General features: G+C 39.7%; 1 protein-coding gene across 5 annotated transcripts in view; it reads right to left on the reverse strand.

Annotated features, from left to right (window-relative positions):
- Positions 1-313: 313 nt before the first annotated feature.
- The window catches only part of BACH1 (BTB domain and CNC homolog 1), a 45,156-nt gene continuing 23,750 nt past the window's right edge, over positions 314-21,719 (reverse strand). For 2 of the 5 annotated variants that reach the window (XM_023238829.2, XM_019839467.3), the window contains exons 2-5: positions 19,967-20,260; positions 17,096-18,445; positions 14,987-15,193; positions 314-4,160 (exon numbers count right to left, since the gene is read on the reverse strand). In XM_023238829.2, coding sequence (XP_023094597.1) covers positions 3,705-4,160; positions 14,987-15,193; positions 17,096-18,445; positions 19,967-20,200 — 2,247 coding nt within the window. In that variant the 5' untranslated portion in view covers positions 20,201-20,260 and the 3' untranslated portion in view covers positions 314-3,704. Of the gene's footprint in view, positions 4,161-7,584; positions 7,663-7,688; positions 8,033-12,229; positions 14,022-14,986; positions 15,194-17,095; positions 18,446-19,966; positions 20,261-21,719 lie in introns of those variants that run through there. The other 3 variants (XM_023238831.2, XM_023238830.2, XM_045036695.1) reach the window with 3 other exon arrangements.

Below are 21,719 nucleotides of genomic sequence, written 5' to 3' on the forward strand. Positions count from 1 at the left end.
CTCGCTTTGCCCCTCCCCTGCTCGCACTCTGTGTCTCTCAAAAAAAATAAAATAAAAACGTAAAATAAAAATTTGCAAAAAAAAGACAAAAAAAAAAAAGCCCTACACCTCTATCCAAAGACTGAGATTAAGTAAAACAGTAGCAAGGCTAAAATCTGTGCCTCCTTAACCATCTGAGTGATGGGGATATTTTTCTTCAGGCATGATAAAATAGGAGAGATTTTCTCATAAGTCATACTGATTTTGATCAAAAGACTAAAATTAGTAAATTCACATGAGAGGTGAGAAAACGGATATGGAGTGTACAACTCTATTCAATTAGAAGCAATTTTAAATAATTTTATTTATCTGTCAATTTATCACCAATATCTAACATTTATGGTTTTGCTACATTTGGATAAGCACATTAGAAAGAATGTAAATTAAATACTATGAAAGTTGCCTTTTAATGAAACATAATCTTAACAGGATCAGGATATATAAATTTAGTGGTTTTATTGCATTATTAGAAAAGTATGTTATGAAAGATACAAAAAAAATCAATAGATGTTATTATTTCTGTTTATTTCACCATCAGTATGCCATCTTTTACCATTATGGCTTTGTATTTCAATCTGCCCAATAGATTTCAAAGAATAGTTTATTACATGCCTAATAAAACACTTAAAATATTTACAGATTCAAAATAGATGTTTCAAAACTGAAAAAAGTTGACCTGAGAATTCAATATAGCATTGCCATTTATTTGTTTGACTTTTTTCCCCAAGTTGTTAATGTGGCAAAGTGTCCACATGCAACCTGTATCGTCTACTGCAACAAATATATTTAATTCCTTATTTAAAATTGGTTAAGCATTAAGCTATGTTAGGTTATAAAATTTACAGATGGAGAACCAAGGTTTAATTTATAACCATATTTGTTTTGAATGTAATAATTTAACAACAAATTATTTGCTATAGTTGTAGCATTCAAATAACGAAAACAATTTTAAGGTAATATTATTTTATGGAGTTAGACATAACAGTTTTTTAAAAATCACCAATCATTGAGAAGGCCAATTCATAAAATAAGGAACAATGATCATGTAAATATGCAATATACAAACTGAAAAAAACCTTTCCAGAATTCTGCATGAAGGAAAAGATATACACTGTATATACATAATCCTGTCACTTGTCTTCGGCAGCCAAAAAAAAAAAAAAAAAAAAAAAAAAAATCATAACAAACTTTCTTAGAAAAAAACTTCTTTAGAAGTTAATGTTAAAATAGGCATAAATGTGTAATGCTATGCAATATATAGAAAATTTCCCTACCTTATGGCTGAAAAACAAAGATAAAATCCTTTATCTCTCTGTCCCTCTGTATTACAATTTGAAAATCATGTAGGTATGAGGTAGTGTAGTTACTTGTATTACATGCTGGCTATTAAAAGTAATGCTGTATTTTACAAAATATCACACTTGGCCAATAATCAGAATATCATCAAAATAAACCCTTAATGCTAAACTATTTATATGTAGAGAGAAATCTAAACCAAGTGTCTTAAAAATCATATTTAAGTTCTGAGACAATTAGGATGTATCATAAAATATTAAGTAACCTTTCAGAGCAGTTATTTACAGTAGCAGTTAAAGCAAAAGGTTATGTGACATTTGCACATACACAAACTGATATGACAGTTGAGTGGACACTGAGGTAGGAAATCAAGGATTCCATTGGTTTTGTATAAGATTTTACATTTTGTAAACCAGAAAAGTTTTTATATTATTTTATATTTTGGAGTTAAAATTTTAAATTACAAGTATCAAAGAGCTAGCTACATGGGGATATTATCTATCTACCTATCTATCTATATATATATATATAGGTATGCACACGCGATTCTTCTGTAGTATGGGATGCACTATCATAGAATTATTCTCCCTGACAAGTTCTTAAGTACTCTTATAAAAGCTTCTAGAAAATAAACAAGCCCAACTAGTTTTGTCTTACAACTAAGTCAATAACAGAGATAACATACAAATCACTGAAAACATACTAGCAATATCTCCCCCGCCCACCCATCGGAAAGGGTAACATTTGATAAATTACTCCGAAATATGAACTCTGGTCCCCATATGCTGTCATGACTAAGGTCTACTTGCTAGACTTGCTGCTGTGGACGCTGGGCTCCCATGGTAGCTACACAGGCCCTTCACCAGACTCGGGATGCAGTTGCTAAGCCTCTCTCTCAGGTATCTGATCTTGGTAAAATTAAGTACTTTTCCAATCCAAACATGATAAATTACTCCTGTGTACCCTTTAAAACTAGGTTCTACCAATGTGAATATACGCAATTTCTTTAAAACACTGTTGAGAAGGTTCATACTCTGTAGGTTTACTGGACTCTCAAACACCAGAATGGCTGAGAGCCACTGCAAAATGTTGGGAGGGTAAGTGCTGGGACTATAAAAGCTTTATTTTAAAACGGGACTGAGTGAACACAAAGACCGATCACGAAATGCCCAAGTCAAAGTGATTTGTGTGCCCTTATACACCAGATCCGGGGAAGGGAAAGAGATTAAGTCTGGTTTCCAGATCCAAACCCACAATGGAACGAGACTGAACTTCGTCCTATTTCACAAACCTGCACGGCTGTGTGTAGATACGTTTTCCTCTACAATAATGCTGTTCACAAGTAAACCACAGGACTTCGGAAATAGGATGAAAAATGAACTGCCGCTCCTGACAAACGTAAGCAGTTTTCTTTCCCCACGAGGTCCGCTTTTCTTGCAGGGGTCGTGACCCGTGGCGGGAAGGCAGAGCACCTGGTGTCTGGGGCAGCCCTCCGGGAGTCCAGGGAGGCCACGACAGGGCTGCCGGCGTGCCCCCTCATGCCTGTGTCCCAAGTCGTACTTCTTCCAGAAGGAAAAGAATGTCAGGACCCAGAAAGATCACGGTGGACCCAGATGTGGTAGAGACTGCAGAGAAAGAAAGGAAGGGGGGAGAATGACACTTGTCTACTGTTGATGCCGCCAGCATTTCTGAGGTCGACCCCGAGGAGGGAGGAGCAGAAGCCTCTGCCCGGGCCGACCGCGTGCCTCTGTGCCCTGCGTATTCCCGACGTAGCTGAGGAGTCGCGGTGCAGGCCAAGCCAGCCCTGGCGTCGGTGGGAGAAGAGCAAAGCTCCAGGATTCGGGCGAGACACTGTCTTCCTCACCCTGCAATTCTGCACAAGTCTTCAGACGGCTGACATCCACTTCAACACACGGCGGAGCTCTACCGGCCTTACTCGGGGAGGCATTTTCTTTTAAACCGCCGTCTTGCGAAAGGTCAGGTTCTGAAACTTGTGCAGGCCACTCCCTTAGCAGGAACTCTCTGCAGACGCTTCAAGCTGTTAAACTTTTGACACGCTGCAGTTTTCACTGTCCAATTCACTTTGCATATGGGAAGAGTTACTACCAATAGTGCTTGTTCTTTAAAACGGAGTTTTTAAAGCCTTAGGACAGTTTCACATGTGAGTTTTCACGATCCGGGAGGCATGTAATTTGTGCATCTCGTGGAAATCAGGGGAAAGTCAGGGTTGCCTTCAGAGGAATTCCCTTAACAGCAAAGCCAGCGGGGGCCAATAACCAACACTGTTAAGAGTCAGAGGCTGTATTTTGCTCTTAAGACGTCAAAACTGCAGCGGAAAACGAGACGGTGTGCCGGAAGTGAATGCGCGTTTACTCATCAGTAGTACACTTATCAGTCATCTGCTGGCAGAAGTCCGAGATGCCGCCCCCCTGCCGGCACGGTTCCGAAGGCCCGGCCTGCTCGGGGGCGGCAGGAAGCCGGGACTCGCCGGGGGCACAGCCCGCAGACCCCCCGCCCTTCGGGCCGGGATGGGGATGGCGAGGGCTTGGCTCCCCGGCAGGGAGTGCCGCGGGGGGCCCCTCAGGTAAACTCAAAATCGACGGTAACGCAAGTTCGCCGTCAGGAGTACTTTTTTCTTTTTCGGAAACTAAAAATGAAAGTGGGCAATCTGAAGCAGAGTACTTGGCGAGTATCTGTATTTGTTCTTGACTTAGAGCTGCTTCTTTACAGACTTGCTGGCAAAGCCCTGTTAGGTTCTGCTTCGTCTCACCCAGAGTTGACAAAATGTGATCTCTTTCTTTCAGCAAGCTCTCCTTTTCATTTTGCTGTGAGATGGGAAAGAGAACACAAGGACTTGTGTTTAGTAGCTCAGTCGACATTTCTGAAGTAACCAAACATTCGTATCTCCTGGGTCTTCTCATTAAATGAGACCACCAGGGATTTCTACTTCCAACTCAATTCAAAAATTTTTTAAATAACCCAGAGGCCCATAATCCCTCATCCAAAACTCTGATGTATCTTGGGGTTCAGAATTTTTCAGATTTTAGAAAGACAATACGGATGCACATGTACTCCCCTCCAGCAGGGTCTGGGGCGGTACCCCACGGTCAGACATCTTTACGTTTCTAAATAAAACACATTAAAATACCAAATAACGCACATAGTAGGAGAAAGAAAGACTTGACAACAGCCTGGCGTCAGGTTTTTTTTTTTGTTTTTTTGGTTTTTTTTTTTTTTCCGGTCAAAACAGTTTATGACAAACTTGCCAGGTTTTCAGAGCTTTTTGGATTTACAGATTGTAAACGAAAGTGGACCATACATTTGCGATGGAAAACAACCAAAAAAAGTACGAGTACACCGGTCACAAGTACGGCAGCTCCGCTCCCTGCAGGATTCTAACCATGACCAACATTTGTTGAGCATTTGCTTTGTCCCAGATATTGTGCTAAATGCTTTCAAATATGCAGTCTCAACCACATCATTCACACCATGACTCTGTTGATTTAAGTAATATTACACCCATTTTATAGATGGGACTGAGAGCTTAATATGCCCAGAGTCAGAAAGCTACTAAGTGTGTGTATTAAGTGTGTACTAAGTGTGTACTAACTGAGTTACTAAGGTGTGAAGAACCTGGGGATGAACTTTGTGTCTCTTATTTATTATTTTTGTTCCTGTTATGATTACTATTTAAAGCTTTTATCCCTGTAGGAACGCCTGCCACAGGATGTTTTCAAACTTTTCCTGGTTCCTGCATTTCTGTCCACCGTCACTTGTTGCTGCTGCTGCTGCTAAGGCTTTTTCCATCACTGTCCCACCTTATCCTTCCTATTCTACCGCTGCAGTGCTGCTTACCTAGGATGAGCTAGGAAACCAAATAATCAAGCTATTTCTAAACAAAGAGTAAATAAATGTTGGTAGACGGTCACAGGTTTCTCCCGTGAAATTTATGACAACTCTCTTGGCTTTCTGCCCACTGACAGGCTCTGGAGAACAGAGGTTGCAGGCTAACATTGAGGCAGGTTGTCTCAGAATGATAATGCACAATGACCATCCTTTAAATAGATTCTTTTCTGGAACAAAATCAGCTAAAAGGGTAAAAGGAAATTTGCTTTATATAAAAGTGCTGCTACTGTTTTACATAAAAGTTTTTCTTAAAAAATTGTATGTGAACCCAGTTACTGAGAGTTAGGTGTTTAAATATCTCAAGGCCATCTACTATTTTGAGAAAATGTGTGGTGAATACAGAGTCCTATAGTAAATTTTACCTTGTCAAGTATTCTCCAATTTGTTCAGATCTTTATACAACTGTTCTGTTTTGAAAATACAGGTGTAGGTCAAAAATATATACATTTTTATATACAAATGAATAAATAAGTAAAACCAAGACCAATGTTCTTGGTAACAGAACAGAAGAGAAATATACTTTTGGTAACAGAAAGTTTGTCAGTTGTAGGCTTCTGATAAAATGAGTCTGCAGGTGCCTAGAGGGCACGACCTGTGCTTACTACTACCTATCCAAGAAGGAACACATTTACTGGAATCGGCACCCACTTTTTTTTATGACCTCCTAGAAGCCAATCCAAATGAGGACGTAAACAAAGCTTCCAGAAGAAAATAAGAAGTATTTTCCTTCAGTCACAACAATACTCAGCCATAGACTCCTCTATCAAAGTTGGGATGAGTTTCCTTTCTAAACAGCGACAGACGAGGGGCGCCTGGGTGGCGCAGTCGGTTAAGCATCCGACTTCAGCCAGGTCACGATCTCGCGGTCTGTGAGTTCGAGCCCCACATCAGGCTCTGGGCTGATGGCTCGGAGCCTGCTTCCGATTCTGTGTCTCCCTCTCTCTCTGCCCCTCCCCTGTTCATGCTCTGTCTCTCTCTGTCCCAAAAAAAATAAATAAACGTTGAAAAAAAAAATTTTTAAATAAATAGTGACAGACGAAATTTTAACTACTGACTGATCTTTTAAATTAAACGTGGTTAAGCAAATTAATGAAAATCTGAACTTTTTTCCAGAAATGAGAACTGCCACTTAATCTATAGATACTACAGAGATGACAAATATTTTATAACTTCTATCTCTTTAAACACCGATCATCTTGGGGCACCTGGGTGGCTCAGTCGGTTAAGCATCCGACTTCAGCTCAGGTCATGATCTCGCGGTCCGTGAGTCCGAGCCCCGTGTCAGGCTCTGTGCTGACAGTTCAGAGCCTGGAGCCTATTTTAGATTCTGTGTCTCCCTCTCTGTCTGACCCTCCCCCATTCATGCTGTCTCTCCCTGTCTCAAAAATAAAATAAACATTTAAAAAAAAAATTTTTTAATAAAAAAAATAAAATAAACACCAATAATCTTAAACATTCTCCCGACTTCCACCCCACTAAATAAAGGGTGACATAACTATACTCCTCAAGTACATCCCATACAAGATGTCTTGCTTCTTTCTTTACAACAACTAAAACCAACAGGTACAACCCTGCAATGCCACCATGATTAGTTCTATAAATTAAATGCCCCCAGCTGTGCCTCTGCACTTTTAACTCCTACACAGGTAAGTTTCTAGGCAGTCGGCTGATTTTTCCAGGCCACTCTAATTTTAAAACACAAATTGACTTCAGTAGAATTCAGTTTAATAACTGATTATTAAGGGGCAGCTGGGTGGCTCAGGCAGTTAAGCGTCCGACTCAATCAAGAGTCTTCGGCTCAGGTCACGATCTCAGGGTTCGTGAGTTCAGGCCCTGTTGTTGGGCTCTGCGCTGACGGCACGGAGCCTGCTTGGGATTCTCTCTCTCTCCCTCACTCTCTGCCCCTCCCCCACTCTCTAAATAAATAAATAAATATTTTAAAAAATAACTGATCATTAAATAAAAGTAATTCGACTTAATCACTTCGTGACATCTTTAATTAAAGACACCTCCTAAACATACGACCAGCATCCAGCTACCTATCTCTACAATGTATTTTCATTTTCTTAGAATGCAATCGTATAAAGTACAAGTCTGAGGTTCTGTGGCTTTAACCACAGATTTATAAGAAAAATAAAATTGGTGTTCTAGTACCATTCTGCATTTTATGACAAGTTTACATCCAAATCCACACTTTCAACAGCTAGTGTACAACATTCACTCAAATAGAAGAACTTAAAAATATTTTAAATAGAACTCACCCAATAAAGGTAACGAGTGAAAGAATTTGGCACCCAAAGGGCTAGCTGACAGTGACAATGTTTTAGGTCAAAGAGTACTCACTACTAGAAAATGGTGATCAGTGGTTCCTTAGGATGTAAAATCTCTGAACACACAGGTCAGGGAACTATGCAAGTGGCCCTTAAAAATATGAATACAAATGCTCAATTTCACTCATAAGAAAAACAAAAGCAAAAGCCACCCCGAGATACCAATTCTCTCTATCAGCCTGTGAAGAACCCAAGTGGACAATAAACTTCTTGCGGAGGCTGGGGGCAGACACCCACACAGCTGGCAGGAAGGCAAAATGCTACGACCCCAGCAGAGCAGAATTCATTAATATCTAACAAAGTGACATAGCTATTTACCCTCTTCCAGGGACCCATCCTAAAGAGACACCTCCTTCAGCAGGAAAAAACAACGTGCACAGTTATCCACCGCGAGGTCCCGAATGTCCACCAAGAAGCACCTGGCGTGATACTGCTCTGCAGTCACGGCCGAATATACAGAGCTGTGAAAGGAATGACAGCCTCTTTGAACTAAGAAAAATATTTCCTGGAAATCACTTCTTAAGTGAAAAGAGTGAAATACGGAAAAGCGCATATGGAATTTGTTTACGTAGCAGCAAGGATCAGAAGAATCAACATAAAATACTACCTGTTTTCAGAAAAGAAACACAAGAAAAAAATTAGAGACTAATGAAAAGAGTTACCCAAAGGGCAGAGTTACAAATAGGGTACAGGGAGAGTCTGAGATCAAGGCTTCTAGAGTACAGCTTTCTCTAAACAGTTCTAACTTTTGAGCCATATCAATGTTTTATATATTCAGAAATTACACAAAAAAGGTGAGGAGTAAATCGTAGTAATAAATACAGAAACATTAATTTCACTGTATATCAAATTGCTAGCATAGAGAAAAAAAATCACTTCAAATAACTTTTAAACTTTAAACTTCAATACTCTGGAATATATATTTTCTAAGTTTTTTTTAATGTTTATTTACTTTTTGAGAGAGAGGGAGAAACAGAGCGTGAGTGGGGGAGGTGCAGAGAGAGAGGGAGACACAGAATCCAAAGCAGGCTCCAGGCTCTGAGCTGTCAGCACAGAGCCTGACGCGGGGCTCAAACCCACAAACCATGAGATCATGACCTGAATCGAAGTTGGACTTAACTGAGCTTAACCGACTGAGCCACCCAGGTGCCCCACTATGGAATATATTCAAGGACAAAAAAAGGCAAAGAAATCTTAAATTTTACTTAATCTGTTTCTTGTTACTAGTAGTTCTGACATTGCAATTTTGTAACTATTATATATACGATTACATATTTTAACATCATAATTATTATAACCATAATAAATATATTTACTATTTGCTTTATATCAGCATATATAATTATATTTACTATTACTTTAATATCATATTTACTGTTTGCTTTATACTTATATACAAGCAATCATTACAAATATATATTCACACAAAGCAAATAGTAAATATATTACTATAACTGAGAGCTAAGATTTTCCCTGTAAAGAGATAAAAAACACACATAGAAGCAAAGACAAGAGCTCTATACTGCTGAAGTTTGATTGAAAATATGTACCTGGCTCATGAGTTCCATTATACTTTTTTACTTTTATTTATCCAAGGTGATGTATATACTGAATGCACTCATGAGTTACACAAACACACATACATTTCCCACTCTGTCCCCTCAAAGAGCCCAGAAGGAGTTAACACCAGCAGCAAGCATGCTAAAAGAAACCAGAGAATTTTGGATAAAGATGATTCCATATCTTGGGACAAGCAAAGTACAGGGTGAGCCTGTGACAGATTATTCTAGGCAGCACAGAAGCACTAATGGGGTCATGTCAAAAGGACACAGCAGCTAGCCTGAGGGGCCTCTCTCTGGCCAACTTTGAAAAAATACCAACATCGAAAAGACTAATGACGATTATGGTTGTGAGAAATTAAATGAGAAAAAAAATCAATCCCTAAGTCCACAGTGATACTAAAGGCATGGCATGGCGGGAGGGAGGCAAACAGGAGGGAAGAAAAGTCCCCTCTAAAAGAGGAATACCAAACAAATGGATACAAATAAAAGAGTAACAAGCATGTGTGTAAGTGGAACAACAGAATTAGGTCACTATTTTGCAACACCCATTGTGAAGGCCACCAACATATGCTAGAAAACAAAACATGTAGGAGTCGTGGGGAAGAGGCTATTCCTAAAGTGCCTAAGTAACACGTCACAGATTACTGAGCAATTATAGAGGCAAAAAACAGAATCTCGAAAATGATCTGGCAATCCCCATCTGCTCAGGTAGGACACCTGACACAGTGTGCCCTCTACCACGTGGTGTACCATAAAGGACACAACACCAGTTCAGGTTTCATCTCAATTCAACAACTTACACTTTCAGTTTGTGTGAAATACAAAGAACGGAGGAGTGAGTCAAAACCAAGTGGAAACAGTCAGGTAAACATTAAAAGTAGGACATTTTATGAGAAATCTGGCCTGGACTCTTCAAAAAGTTACCATGATTTTAAAAAGGGTTGTGGGGGTCTCAGGTTGAAAGACTAAAAAGGCACAACCAAATGTTCTGTGATGAAAGGACCCTAGTTTGGAGGGGGAAAAAAGCATATAGGTGAAATATATTTGGGAAACTATTAGGGTAATTTGAATAGGGAGTATATATAATACTGAGGATCTATTAACTTTCTCGGGTATGATAAAACTATTGGTAAAGATATGAGATAAATATACGTAAGGATGTCTATTTTTAGGAGATGCATGCTTTAGTATTTAGGGGTAAAATGTCATAATGTGGTAGCTTTTAAATGAATCAGAAAATAAAAGCAGAGCAATAGAGACCGACTGAGAAAAGACACTGGGACCGAGATCAACCAACTGTGGTTAGAAAGAGACCAAAACTGACCGACAAGGAAAGAGACAAAGACGGACAGACCAAACAACGAGAGCAGGGACACACACGTGGCTGGAAAGACCAACAGAGAAGTAAAGCAGATGTGACAAATGTAAATAATTGTTGAGTCAACATGAGGTTGTTCATTGCACTCTTAACTCTTCCAAAAGCTTGAAGCTTTCAGAATGCAGGGGAGGAAGATGAATCTCAGGAAAACATGAGAACACGTAAATCTCTCCCTGTGAGAATATAAGCATTTTATTGGCAAGGACTGTATCTCAGTCATCTTTGATTTCCTGGTAACTCGTACAACATTTAGTATGCTCAGCAGATGTTCACAGAAAGAAGAGGAATCTAAAATACGACTACTAATATTTACTGGGCCCAGGGCATGTGCTGAGCAGTATAATGGCATGTGATCTTTGCACCAGTCCTGAGGGAGATACTATCCTTATCTCCGTATCACCAATAAGGGAATGTGGATGGGTATTAGAGGTAGAATAATTTCCCCAAGCCACAAAGCTACCAAGTAGCCAGGGACCATTTCCAGATGTTTGACTCCAAAGCCTCCATCTGACCTCTGTGCCCTAGTGCAACAGGCTCTCAAATTTTAATGTGAATGAAGATTTACCCTGGAAATATTTATGAAACACATGCTTCTGGGACCCTCCCACAGGTGTAGGGTAGGATTAAGGAATGTGCTTTTTTTTTTTTTTTTAGTTTTTCTAGTATTTTTTAGGAACGTGTATTTTCAAAGGGACACTCCCAGATAACTCTGATGCCAACTGCCCACAGACCACATTTCAAGGTGTGCTGCTCAAGGATATCACAGAGTGGCAATGGGCAAGTTCCAGAAGGGCTCACTGGGTGTGTTTGGAGATGGCAGTGTGCGTGTGCTCAGAGCAGCCAGCAGCACGTGGCTAGAACAGATTTGTCTTTTTAATATTTATTTATTTTTGAGAGAGAGACAGAGAGAGAGAGAAGAGGAGGGGCAGAGAGAGGGAGGGAGACAGAGAATCCCAAACAGAGAATCTGCTGTCAGCATAGAGCCCAACACAGGGCTCAAACTCATGAACCGTGAGATCAGGACCCAAGCCAAGATCAAGAGTACTGACTGAACCATGCACCCAGGCGCCCCAAAACAAGTTTATTTTCAATAAAATAATACAATCTTCACCACAAGATGTAAAATACTAAGGACAGATGAGTCTTTGTACTCCTATACCATCACAATAGATAAAAGCAATGAAACAAAATGATGTCTATATACCTCAAGTCTGAATCCAAGTGCTTTCGTGAATATTCTGATTTCTGATCACTTATACGTTGATACCAATAAATATTGGATAACATCTAAGAGAAATACACTTTGGTAATTTTTTCTCTTTAAAAAGCTAAATTCCCGGAGTGCCTGGGTGGCTCAGTCAATTTGAGTGTCTGACTCTTGATTTCAACTCAGGTCACGATCCCAGAGTTGTGAGATCCAGCCCCACATGAGGTTCCACACTAAGCAGAGAGCCTGCTTGAGATTCTTGCCCTCTCTCCCTCTGCCCCTTTCTCCCACTTGTGCTCTCTCGTAAATAAATTAATTAGTTGAAATTAAATTAAATTAAATTTTTAAAAAAAGCTAAGTTCCCTTCATTTCAGGGTTACCTTTCCTTGAGGCAAAAATACTATTAGAAACATACTAGTTCTTAATTTCTCAAGAAATGTTCAAGAAGAAACATGGACCTTGTAAAGAATCCTTAAAGACAAGAGCTTTGTAAGCCAAACATAACAAAAACTGAATGATTCTTGAACTTTATTGGTTAAAAAAAAAGTCATGTTATTGGTCTATAGATTATTCATATTCAAAATCCTTATAGTAAATGCAATGACAAATCAATGCCTAACCTCTAATACACCATAAATGTTAAAAGTAATTACCATCAATTTACCCACCAAATAAATATACCTCTTCCTTTTTCTTCAAAGGTTCTATTAGATTCTGACAGGACTTCTTGTTGAAAAATACAACTCATTTATTTATTGAATGTGAACTAACATCACCCATTGTCTTTCATAGTGCATTGAGACTATTAAAGTGTCCTTTATACATGATAATTATTCTACAAATCTACCGTGAAGACATTTTAGAATCACTATTCTTACCGTGATCAAAACACTGTTCTTCATGTGTTTTTCCATCCAGTCTATTATGCTATTACTCTTACGACAAACTGCAAAAAGTTTGCAGCCAATAGCCACAGACTAAAGTTTACTAAAATATGGGCCCTTCACCTAATCACCAGATCAGGGCAACATATACTGTGAATTCATTTATATGTTAACCTAACCAGTTATTGGCTACATCACCATGGCTGTTTCATTACGAAACAAGTAATTTCCCTTAAGTAGGTTCACTAAAATACCACCTAGAATATAAATACCGGGAAATACTGCTTGTCTACTGACCATGTTTCCAGAAAGTACCCTCTCAATTTAAAAAATACAAATCTGTCGCACTCCTCCATATTCTCCACTCTACTGTTGGTCCTTCTCTCTTTACAAAAGACAAGACCCAAAACATCACCCAATAACCAGGGTCTAAATTCCAAGTAAATTTCTTAATGTAATAAAATAACTTAAGGCTCAAACTCTTTTACATCTAGGAAAAGGGGCAGCTTTCTTATTCCTGTTAGCTAAGAAGTAACACATTCTCTGCTTATTTTCACCTGAGAGAGACATCTGTGGCAGGTCTGAACTTTACAAGTGCCCCTTACACTTTGCAGCTAGAGTGTGCCTGTAAAAATCACTAGAACGGAGAGTAGTATGAAGGACAGGACAGTGAGTTCAAGGAAGCTAAAACATAACGCAAGACACTCTGCAAAAAAGAAAAAAGAAAAAGAAGAAAAAGCTAGCATGTTTTCTCTGGAGATATTGGGAAGTGGAAAGAGACTGAGCTGAGCTGAGTCAGCCTGGTGCACATCTGGATGAGCAGATCCCTGGCAGGCGATGTGCTCTGCCTGCCCAGAGGTGGGCTCCTGACAGCTGGGCTGTAACTATCTGTCCCTTCTCTCTTGTCACAGAAAAGGACACCTGAGCTGAAGTAAGCCAATTAGATGCTCACCTCCTTGGGAATTTAGAACTAAAACTGTAGTGTCCATCGGACTAGATTCTGGAAGAGAGAGAGACTATTCAGAAGCCACGCTGCAGCTACCCTTCCCATCCACATCTAGCAGCACAGTGCAGAGTGAGCAGGTGCATGAAGATGGGGTGACAGAGAAGATTCTCTGGGTTTCTGGTGGCAGTTTTCCACTTTCTTATTCTATACTGTTTACGATGCCTGCTTCACTCTTGGGCTTCTAAATGAGACACCTGTATCCTCACAACAAATTCATCCCTTCATTCATTCATTCATTCATGCTTCAGATGGTTCCTATTTCTTACAGCCAGTGTCCAAATTAATACAACAGGTACATAGGGTACTGACCACAATAGATGAATAATAAATTTTTATGTTTCCATTTTTCTGTATATAAAGGCACAGACTGGTTTTTTATTCTTTTCTTTTTTTCTGATGAGGGCAAAGATGAACTGAATGGAGGAAAACACAACATTGTCATAACAACCCAGTACAGCACAAAATAAGAATGCATTTCCCCAGACAGGTTCTTTTTTCTAAAATGTTGCTGATTGATTGCTGTTCATAGCTAGAATGTTTGTGCTTGAGAACTTGCTACAATCACAATTTCAAACTTTCACCAATAATTAACAAAGACTCCAAACTAAATATTCCAAGAATGTTTTTGCTATTTCTCGGTGCTGGTTCCCTGCTGTCTCTACAGCTGCACTCCCATAGTTGTCTCTTTCATACAATGCTTTCTTCCACCAACCACTAGGGGAACAGAGAAACCTGGGTGCAAATTAATCCATTTTTCAATTAATTTGCGTTTTGATGCTGGAATAAATAACAAGATTCAATAACGTAAGCATTCCTCTCCCTCTAGAGTCTCAATAAATCTTGAATTTTCTATTCATATCAGCAAATGAGTTCTCTCTTAGACGAAAGATCCAAGTTCGTTTATTGGTTCCAGTATCGATCAAAACAAGTTATTCAAGTCTACCGGTCAATTTAAATGAACAATTGTAACATTAGCTTTTATAGATACTTAAAAGAGATTAAAGTGTTTCAGAGTTTCTTCAATCTCTACTCAACCACTAAGAATTAGGTAGACAGTTAAAAAACACACACACACACACCCAAAAATAGTTCTCAGTGTACATATTATAGCATATCACACTAAAGATGTAGAATACTAGCATAAGCATAAGAGTCTATGAAAACTCTTTTCGTCTCCCAAGCTTTCTAAAAACATCATGTAACTTATTTTCTTAAGATGGTAATTGGTGAATTTTGAAATTAACATGTAATTGAGCATCGTATCTGACTCAGGAATTGAAACTGCTATTTCCTCCACAAAAAAAAAAAAAAAAAAAAAAAAAAAGAGTAACTGAATGGATGCGGTGGAATTTGAGTAACAAGAAACCTGCAAACTTACCAGCTTCTCAATTTCTGATTCCAGATTCTGTATACAGTCCAGTTTTCTCTTGCGACAGCGCTGCGCAGCAATTCTGTTTTTACTTCTCCTTCGAATGTCATGGATGCAGTCCAGTTGTTCCGGGGTCAGCTTGTGCATTTTCAACAAGGATTGAAAATCATTTCGGGAGAGTGAGATTATTCGTTGTGCATTAAAAGGCAGTTTTACCTAGAATGTAAAATAAACATTAGTAATTGCTGCTGAGTAATGTAGTTAGACTCCCATCACGGAAGAGGAAGATCTACATCTATATTTTCCAGAGAACTTCATTTAGACTTTAAAAAACAAAAAACAAAAAAAACAAAAAAAAAAGCAGACCTCTATTCCCAGTTTCTATATAATCCCTTATAATAAAGACTGATAATTTGATATTTCTAGCCTATTTTAGAGGGTTCAGAAGACAAGTACATTGAGAAACAGATTTTTTTAGCAAAATAAAAAATATGAACACAAATATTCATGTATTTAAAATTAAAAAACAGAACTTGTTTTACTCAGACATGTTAACACACATATCTTTAAGCCTCTTTCTAAAGTGTTTTTAATGTGTTTAACCAAACAAAAAAAAAATCTATTTTATACTTTGATACTGATCTAACACTGGTATAACTACCTAGTAATTTCTCGAGCATTTTATTTTATTTTTTTTTTCAACGTTTATTTATTTTTCAGACAGAGAGAGACAGAGCATGAACGGGGGAGGGGCAGAGAGAGAGGGAGACACAGAATCGGAAACAGGCTCCAGGCTCTGAGCCATCAGCCCAGAGCCCGACGCGGGGCTCGAACTCACGGACCGCGAGATCGCGACCTGGCTGAAGTCGGACGCTTAACCGACTGCGCCACCCAGGCGCCCCTCGAGCATTTTAGAAAATTAATTTTTCTGTCAAGAAATAGTAGTGTCACATAACTCAAAAATCTACATGCTTCACTTTTTCACTTGTCAGTATAGAAACCGTTAGAAAAACCTAATGAATATTTTAATGTCATCTTCAACATACTTAAATTTGGAAAAATTTAGGGTAATTTTTTTTAATGACAAAATTGTGGGACAAGTTAATTATATTAATTATTCATATAAAACACTGAACAGTTTCTCTGGCAACCTACTTACTTTGTCTTTCAAACTTACAGAAATTAGTTACACAAAATGTCTTACAATTTCTTAAAAGTTTTATTTTTAGCATTCTTTTCACAGTTGCATTAAATTAAAATTAAAATCCATCATATGGATTTATAAATGTCATATAAAAATCTGTAGATGTAACTCATGCACATATATTACTTCTTAAATTAAATCACCAATAATCTCCTTCCCAAGCTAAGGAGGAAAGAAAACCTGTCACTCTTTCAAACCCATCTCATCCAACAGCTAGAAAACCAAAGAAAATGATAGAGAACCAACAAGGCTTTATTATCACTGGAATTATGGTAATGTTTTACAAAAAACCATCTATCAAATACAAACAAACATTTGTACACAAAGTACACAGATCAAGCTTGGTAAGGTTAATCCGGTACCAGCTAACTCATGCCAAATTATTAAGACATTAAATTAATGGCTGAAATGGCTAAGGGAAACTAAGAAAAAGATTAATGGCTATGAAAAACTAGGACAAAGAAAACTCTCCCACATTCCTATACCTAGTCACTGCTAAATCATTGCCAAGTAACTAGTCCCAAATCCAGAGATCCTGCAGCAATGACTAAGATTGGAGCGTATGTTGCATTTTTCCAGGAGTTACCATGTAACGATCACAGATTCTTTTTTTCTTTTTTTTTTTTTTTTACCTTTTGGGACAGGGCATTTGATTTAAACAGCCAATGTGTGAATACACTCCATGACAAAAATAAATACACCCGCTTGAAACATATGAACACAGAAGTCCTTCAAACTCCGTCACACTCTTTTGGTACTGATCACACAGTTTTAGAACTGTCTCCGGATTTCCCCCTCCCTCCCTCCCTGAGCCTGCGCATATCATCTCTAAAGGTGGGACAGGAGACGACCCAGAGTAAATCCTGATTAAGTGGTCAAACAAGGACTCAGCAACACACACGTTTTCCCCTCACCTCACATTCTTGTTCTCTGGCCGAACAGGGTTCGCTGTCACCTTCAGTATCCGTCTCAGAGTCATCTCCCAGGCTAATCACGCAAGCATACGGGCAAGGTTCCTGCTGGGGTTCGGAAACATACTCATCGTTTCCAATTTCCAAGCTGCTAGAACAGCCTTCGGTACTCAGAGTACTTATAAAAGGGCAGTTGACAGAACTTAACGTTGTAAAAGTCCTCTGACCCGGTTCCGGGCTCTCGCTGATCCTGATACCTAACCAGGGACACTCAGACCGTTTCTGGGAGTAGATCTGTTCTGAACCATCTTTGGCCACCGCAGGTGATAACTGCATCTGGCAAGGAGAGTCCGTGCTGCAAATGTCACTCCAGAAGCCTTTTGCTAGGTGTTCTGCCACTTCCCGTTCCACACTACTCCGATCGCTGGAGGCAAGGCTACCATCTTCCCTGGGGCCAGAGTCAGACTTCAAATGTAAATCCTGACTTTCACCAAACGTTTTCTCTTCCCGAACATCTGTACCTGACAAAGGCTTTTCTGTTAACACTGCTGTGTTTTGCATTCCAGCAAAACTCACGTCACCGTCACCGTACTGGTCGTAGGTATGTAAAAGAGACAGAGAATAGAGCCCGTGAGGGGCTGCAGAAGAATTGTGGGGGAAAGGAGTCATTTCTGGCTTTTCTGATGGGCACTGAGGAGCAGGATCTTTCTTCTTGGTTTCTTCATGTTCCATTGCTAATTTACCTTCTTCACATTTTAAAATCACCTGCAGATCTGCACAGTCCTGGATTCCTCCCAGACATTCATTTTCAGGAGTCTCATTTGGCTGGGCAGAAGCATGAACGTCTTTGCCGCTGGATTCCGCACTACGGACTCTGTCAGTTCCAAATGCTTTCTGGAATTTTCTGTATTTGGGACATAGAGATGGCAAAGCCAGAGCAGCATCCTTTTCTAAGCACATGGATTCACAGGTTTGACTGGCACTGTCCTGGAGAGGAGATGATACTTTTGCATTTCCTTGATACCTATGCAGTTTCCATTGAGGAGTCTGGACATTTTTATTTTCCAAAAATTCCTCCACGTCGTCAATTTCTAAATCCCTCTGGTCCAACAGTGAAAACTTAAGGTCTGCTTTCTGACAGTGTGATGGGATGCACTTTTTTCTTAGGCATTCTTGCTGGTCTGCAGTGGAGTCCAAAAACTTAAATTTGAGAAACTGAAAGCAGGATTCCTCAATATCACGTACACCTAAAAATTCCACACACTTGCACACTTCATCCACATTGTCCTTACTTAAAATCAGTTTGGCGGTGTAGGCAAACTGAATTAAAGGTTCAAATCCTTTAACTGTCACCTGTTAACATACAAAATAAAAACAAATGCATCACTTGAAAGTGGTCTAGTGGATAAATAAAAGTAGAAGGGGAATACAGACATGAAGAACTTACTTGTGATCATTATAAAATGGGCATTTTAATTTGATGAGTAAAAACATCCTTCTAGAAAATGTAACGCTAATTAGGAGTCTGGAAAAGCATGCTTATCACACCTCATTCGTTGGACCTGCACCCTCCACTTCATAGATTTCACGCTTAATGACACATGAATTATGGTCTGACTCACATGAGGTGAAGACATCAAACACTGCCATTATGGGACGTGTTGCTAATTTTTAAAACCAAGGCTAACCCATAGTTGGCCCTTATCATTTCACTGGCATTGTGTTATTCGTGCTGACCTCTGCCACAGAACTGACAAGCTGTTGATGCTCCAAACTGTTGATACAAGTTCATGGAAGTATGGATGCTGGGATAAGCTAAACTGTAGACTTAGTACCCATCACAGAGCAGCCCACACCGACCTGCCATAAACAAGCTCTACATACTTTCTCCAAACACCTCTTAACTTTAAAGGCTCCACGCTCTTCTAGCTGCAGTTAGTAACTACCTAAAAGCCAGCTATTCTAGGGGCACCTGGGTGTCTCACTTAAGCGTCCAATCTAGGCTCAGGTCACAATCTCATGGTTCATGAGTTCAAGCCCCACATCAGGCTAGCTGCTGTCAGCGTGGAGCCCACTTCGGATCCTCTGTCCTCCTCTCTCTCTGCTCCTCCCCCGCTGGTTCTCTCTCTCTCAGAATGAATAAACTTAAACAAAAAAAAAAAAAAAGCAAACAATTCTAATAAGAGTTCAGTGTAACCAGCACCTCTCGGTCCTGTGAAAGGGCTCTTGGAGTCAGGATATAACAAGGACAGAAATGTTTAGATGCCTGAGCTCTGCAACAGGCTGGTGGGGAAAGAGACAGGTAAAAGCAGGCTCTATAATTGTGAGACCAAATCAATTTTTTTCTACCAATGCACAGTCTCAAGAAAGAAAAAAGGGGAAAGAGAACACTTATGGGGTGTTTTCCTACTTTCCATGAGGCCCTGTCTTATTAAGATGGATGATTTCTAGAACCCTAAACCCACTCAGTTTCTCATCACAGGAAAAGGTCCAAAAGGAGAAAATGAGACACAGTGTGGCCACTCGGAGCATGACCTCTCCCAATGCCCAACCCATTGGCTGTGCCCTCCCTGCTTTGGTCATTTTCTCAAAAAGTCACATAACAGTGGGTCAAGTTATTCAACTGCTCAATAAATATTGTTAACTGACACCCAAAACTAACAATTCTATGTATGACATGTCATCATAAATTCTAGGAAAAAAGTTACAGAAATGAGCTCCCCAGGACAAGAAGGGAGACTGTTCTATTTTTAACTTTATCACGTTACCTTTTATAAAGGTAAAGGTAAAAATAAAGTCTACGGAAAGAGATTTAATTAGGTTCAATTCAATGAAAACCAGGGTAGCGTCCGGAAGCATGGACCTCTCTCCCACCTCTTCCGGCAGAGTGATGCTAAGCTCTGCATCGGCCTGGCCGACGATTCTCGAGTGGAAGTAGCTGCTGCATGCCGCCAGCACAGACCGGTGGGCCCGGTAGCGCTGGCCCTCCACGAGGACGGTGACGTCGCACAGCACGTCCTTCTTCCGCTGGTCGTTGAGGCCAAGCAGGACGTTGGTGCTGTGCACCGAAGATTCATAGGCAAACACCGCGTTCTCACTCAGAGACATTCTGCATAACAAATGGGGTCGGGAAGGCCAGTGAAAGCATGCTTCTCGTCGTCATCAAACCTGCAGAAACACATGTAAGACCTCACTTAAATAAAATCTTGTTAAAAACATTTTTTTTAAGTTTTTTTTGTTCTGTTTTGTTTTGAGAGAGTGGGGGCAGAGGGCAGAGAGAGGGAGAGAGAATCCCAAGCAGGCCCCACATAGTCAGTGCAGAGTCTGAAATGGGGCTCAAACTCGCGAACCGTGAGATCATGACCTGAGTCGAAATCAAGAGTAGGATGCTTAACCGACTGGGCCACCCAGGAGCCCCTAAAAATATTTCTTTTAATGACAGTGTCAAATATAAATTAAAAAAGCCATCGCAAAAATAAAAATGAAAACAAAAGTCTCTAGAGAACCTAGATACATTGATTCAATTTATCGCATTTAAAATAGGTTCTTCACGGCAGTTTTTAGTTAGTTTTTCTAATTTTAGGAAAAAGGGTTCTCAGGATGAGGGAGGGAAGAACTCTTTGAACCAACGATTTCATAGCTCTCTGAAAGTGAGACATTTCACATTGAGAAAACACCTACAATGAGCAAACAGACTGGGCCCAGGAAATTTCTGGGTGGCATCCCAATCCTGTTGTTTTATGATGCCAATGGGCGTGTGTGTGTGTGTATAGTTCACCAGAGGTCACCCTTTGGGATGGGACTGACGGGACCAGGCATGTGGCCTTCCACCATTCTCCATGCTCCGTTCCCCAACATTTGACAGCTGGTAGGAGCCTTTAGTGCTTTGTAACAAGGGACACATGGTACATAAGGTAAAGTTCCTCCAACATAAAGAAGAAAATGACTTGAGAAAAAGACAAATTTGTCGAGTCAGATCTTAACAAGTCCTTTTTATATAACAAGTCCTACTTTACACTACAAAATACGGGCAGTAAGTACAACTACATCGTCATTAAGAAAGAACATGGTTTACCATACATAGAAACTCTTTTCCCCAAATGTTCAAACATAAGTTATCAAAAAGGTATATATATTTAAAATACACACCAACATATAATAACCGCCAAACAATTTTCGATCATGTACACATTACAAGCAAAAAAGGAGAGCCACAACAGACATATGTCTACCTATTTCAGTCATGTACGAATGTTCTTATATACTACATGTTATAAAACACACAGAGACTGAAAGTCAGATTAGAAGAGTTCTAGTATTTTCTTCCAGCCACCAGTGGCCAGTGGTGAGTACCCCCAAGGTGTGTGTGTGGACCCCACTATGGCGTGATCAGGCTGAGAAGCTCCTCACAGGCATCATCCCTGTCGTTCACTTTTTGTCCTTCTGAACTCACTCACTGCCTGAGACAACAAGGTCCTCAAAAGTTCAGTGACTGAATAAACGTTATTGTTTCCAGATTCGCTCTACTCCACAAACAAAAACAAAAGGACAAATGAGAACTACCAAAGGTCAGACACACCAGGCCCAGATCACAGGTGACTTCTGCCTCAGAGACAGGCTGTTCTAG

Source organism: Felis catus, chromosome C2 (genome assembly GCF_018350175.1).
Source record: "Felis catus isolate Fca126 chromosome C2, F.catus_Fca126_mat1.0, whole genome shotgun sequence".
NCBI lineage: Eukaryota > Metazoa > Chordata > Mammalia > Carnivora > Felidae > Felis > Felis catus.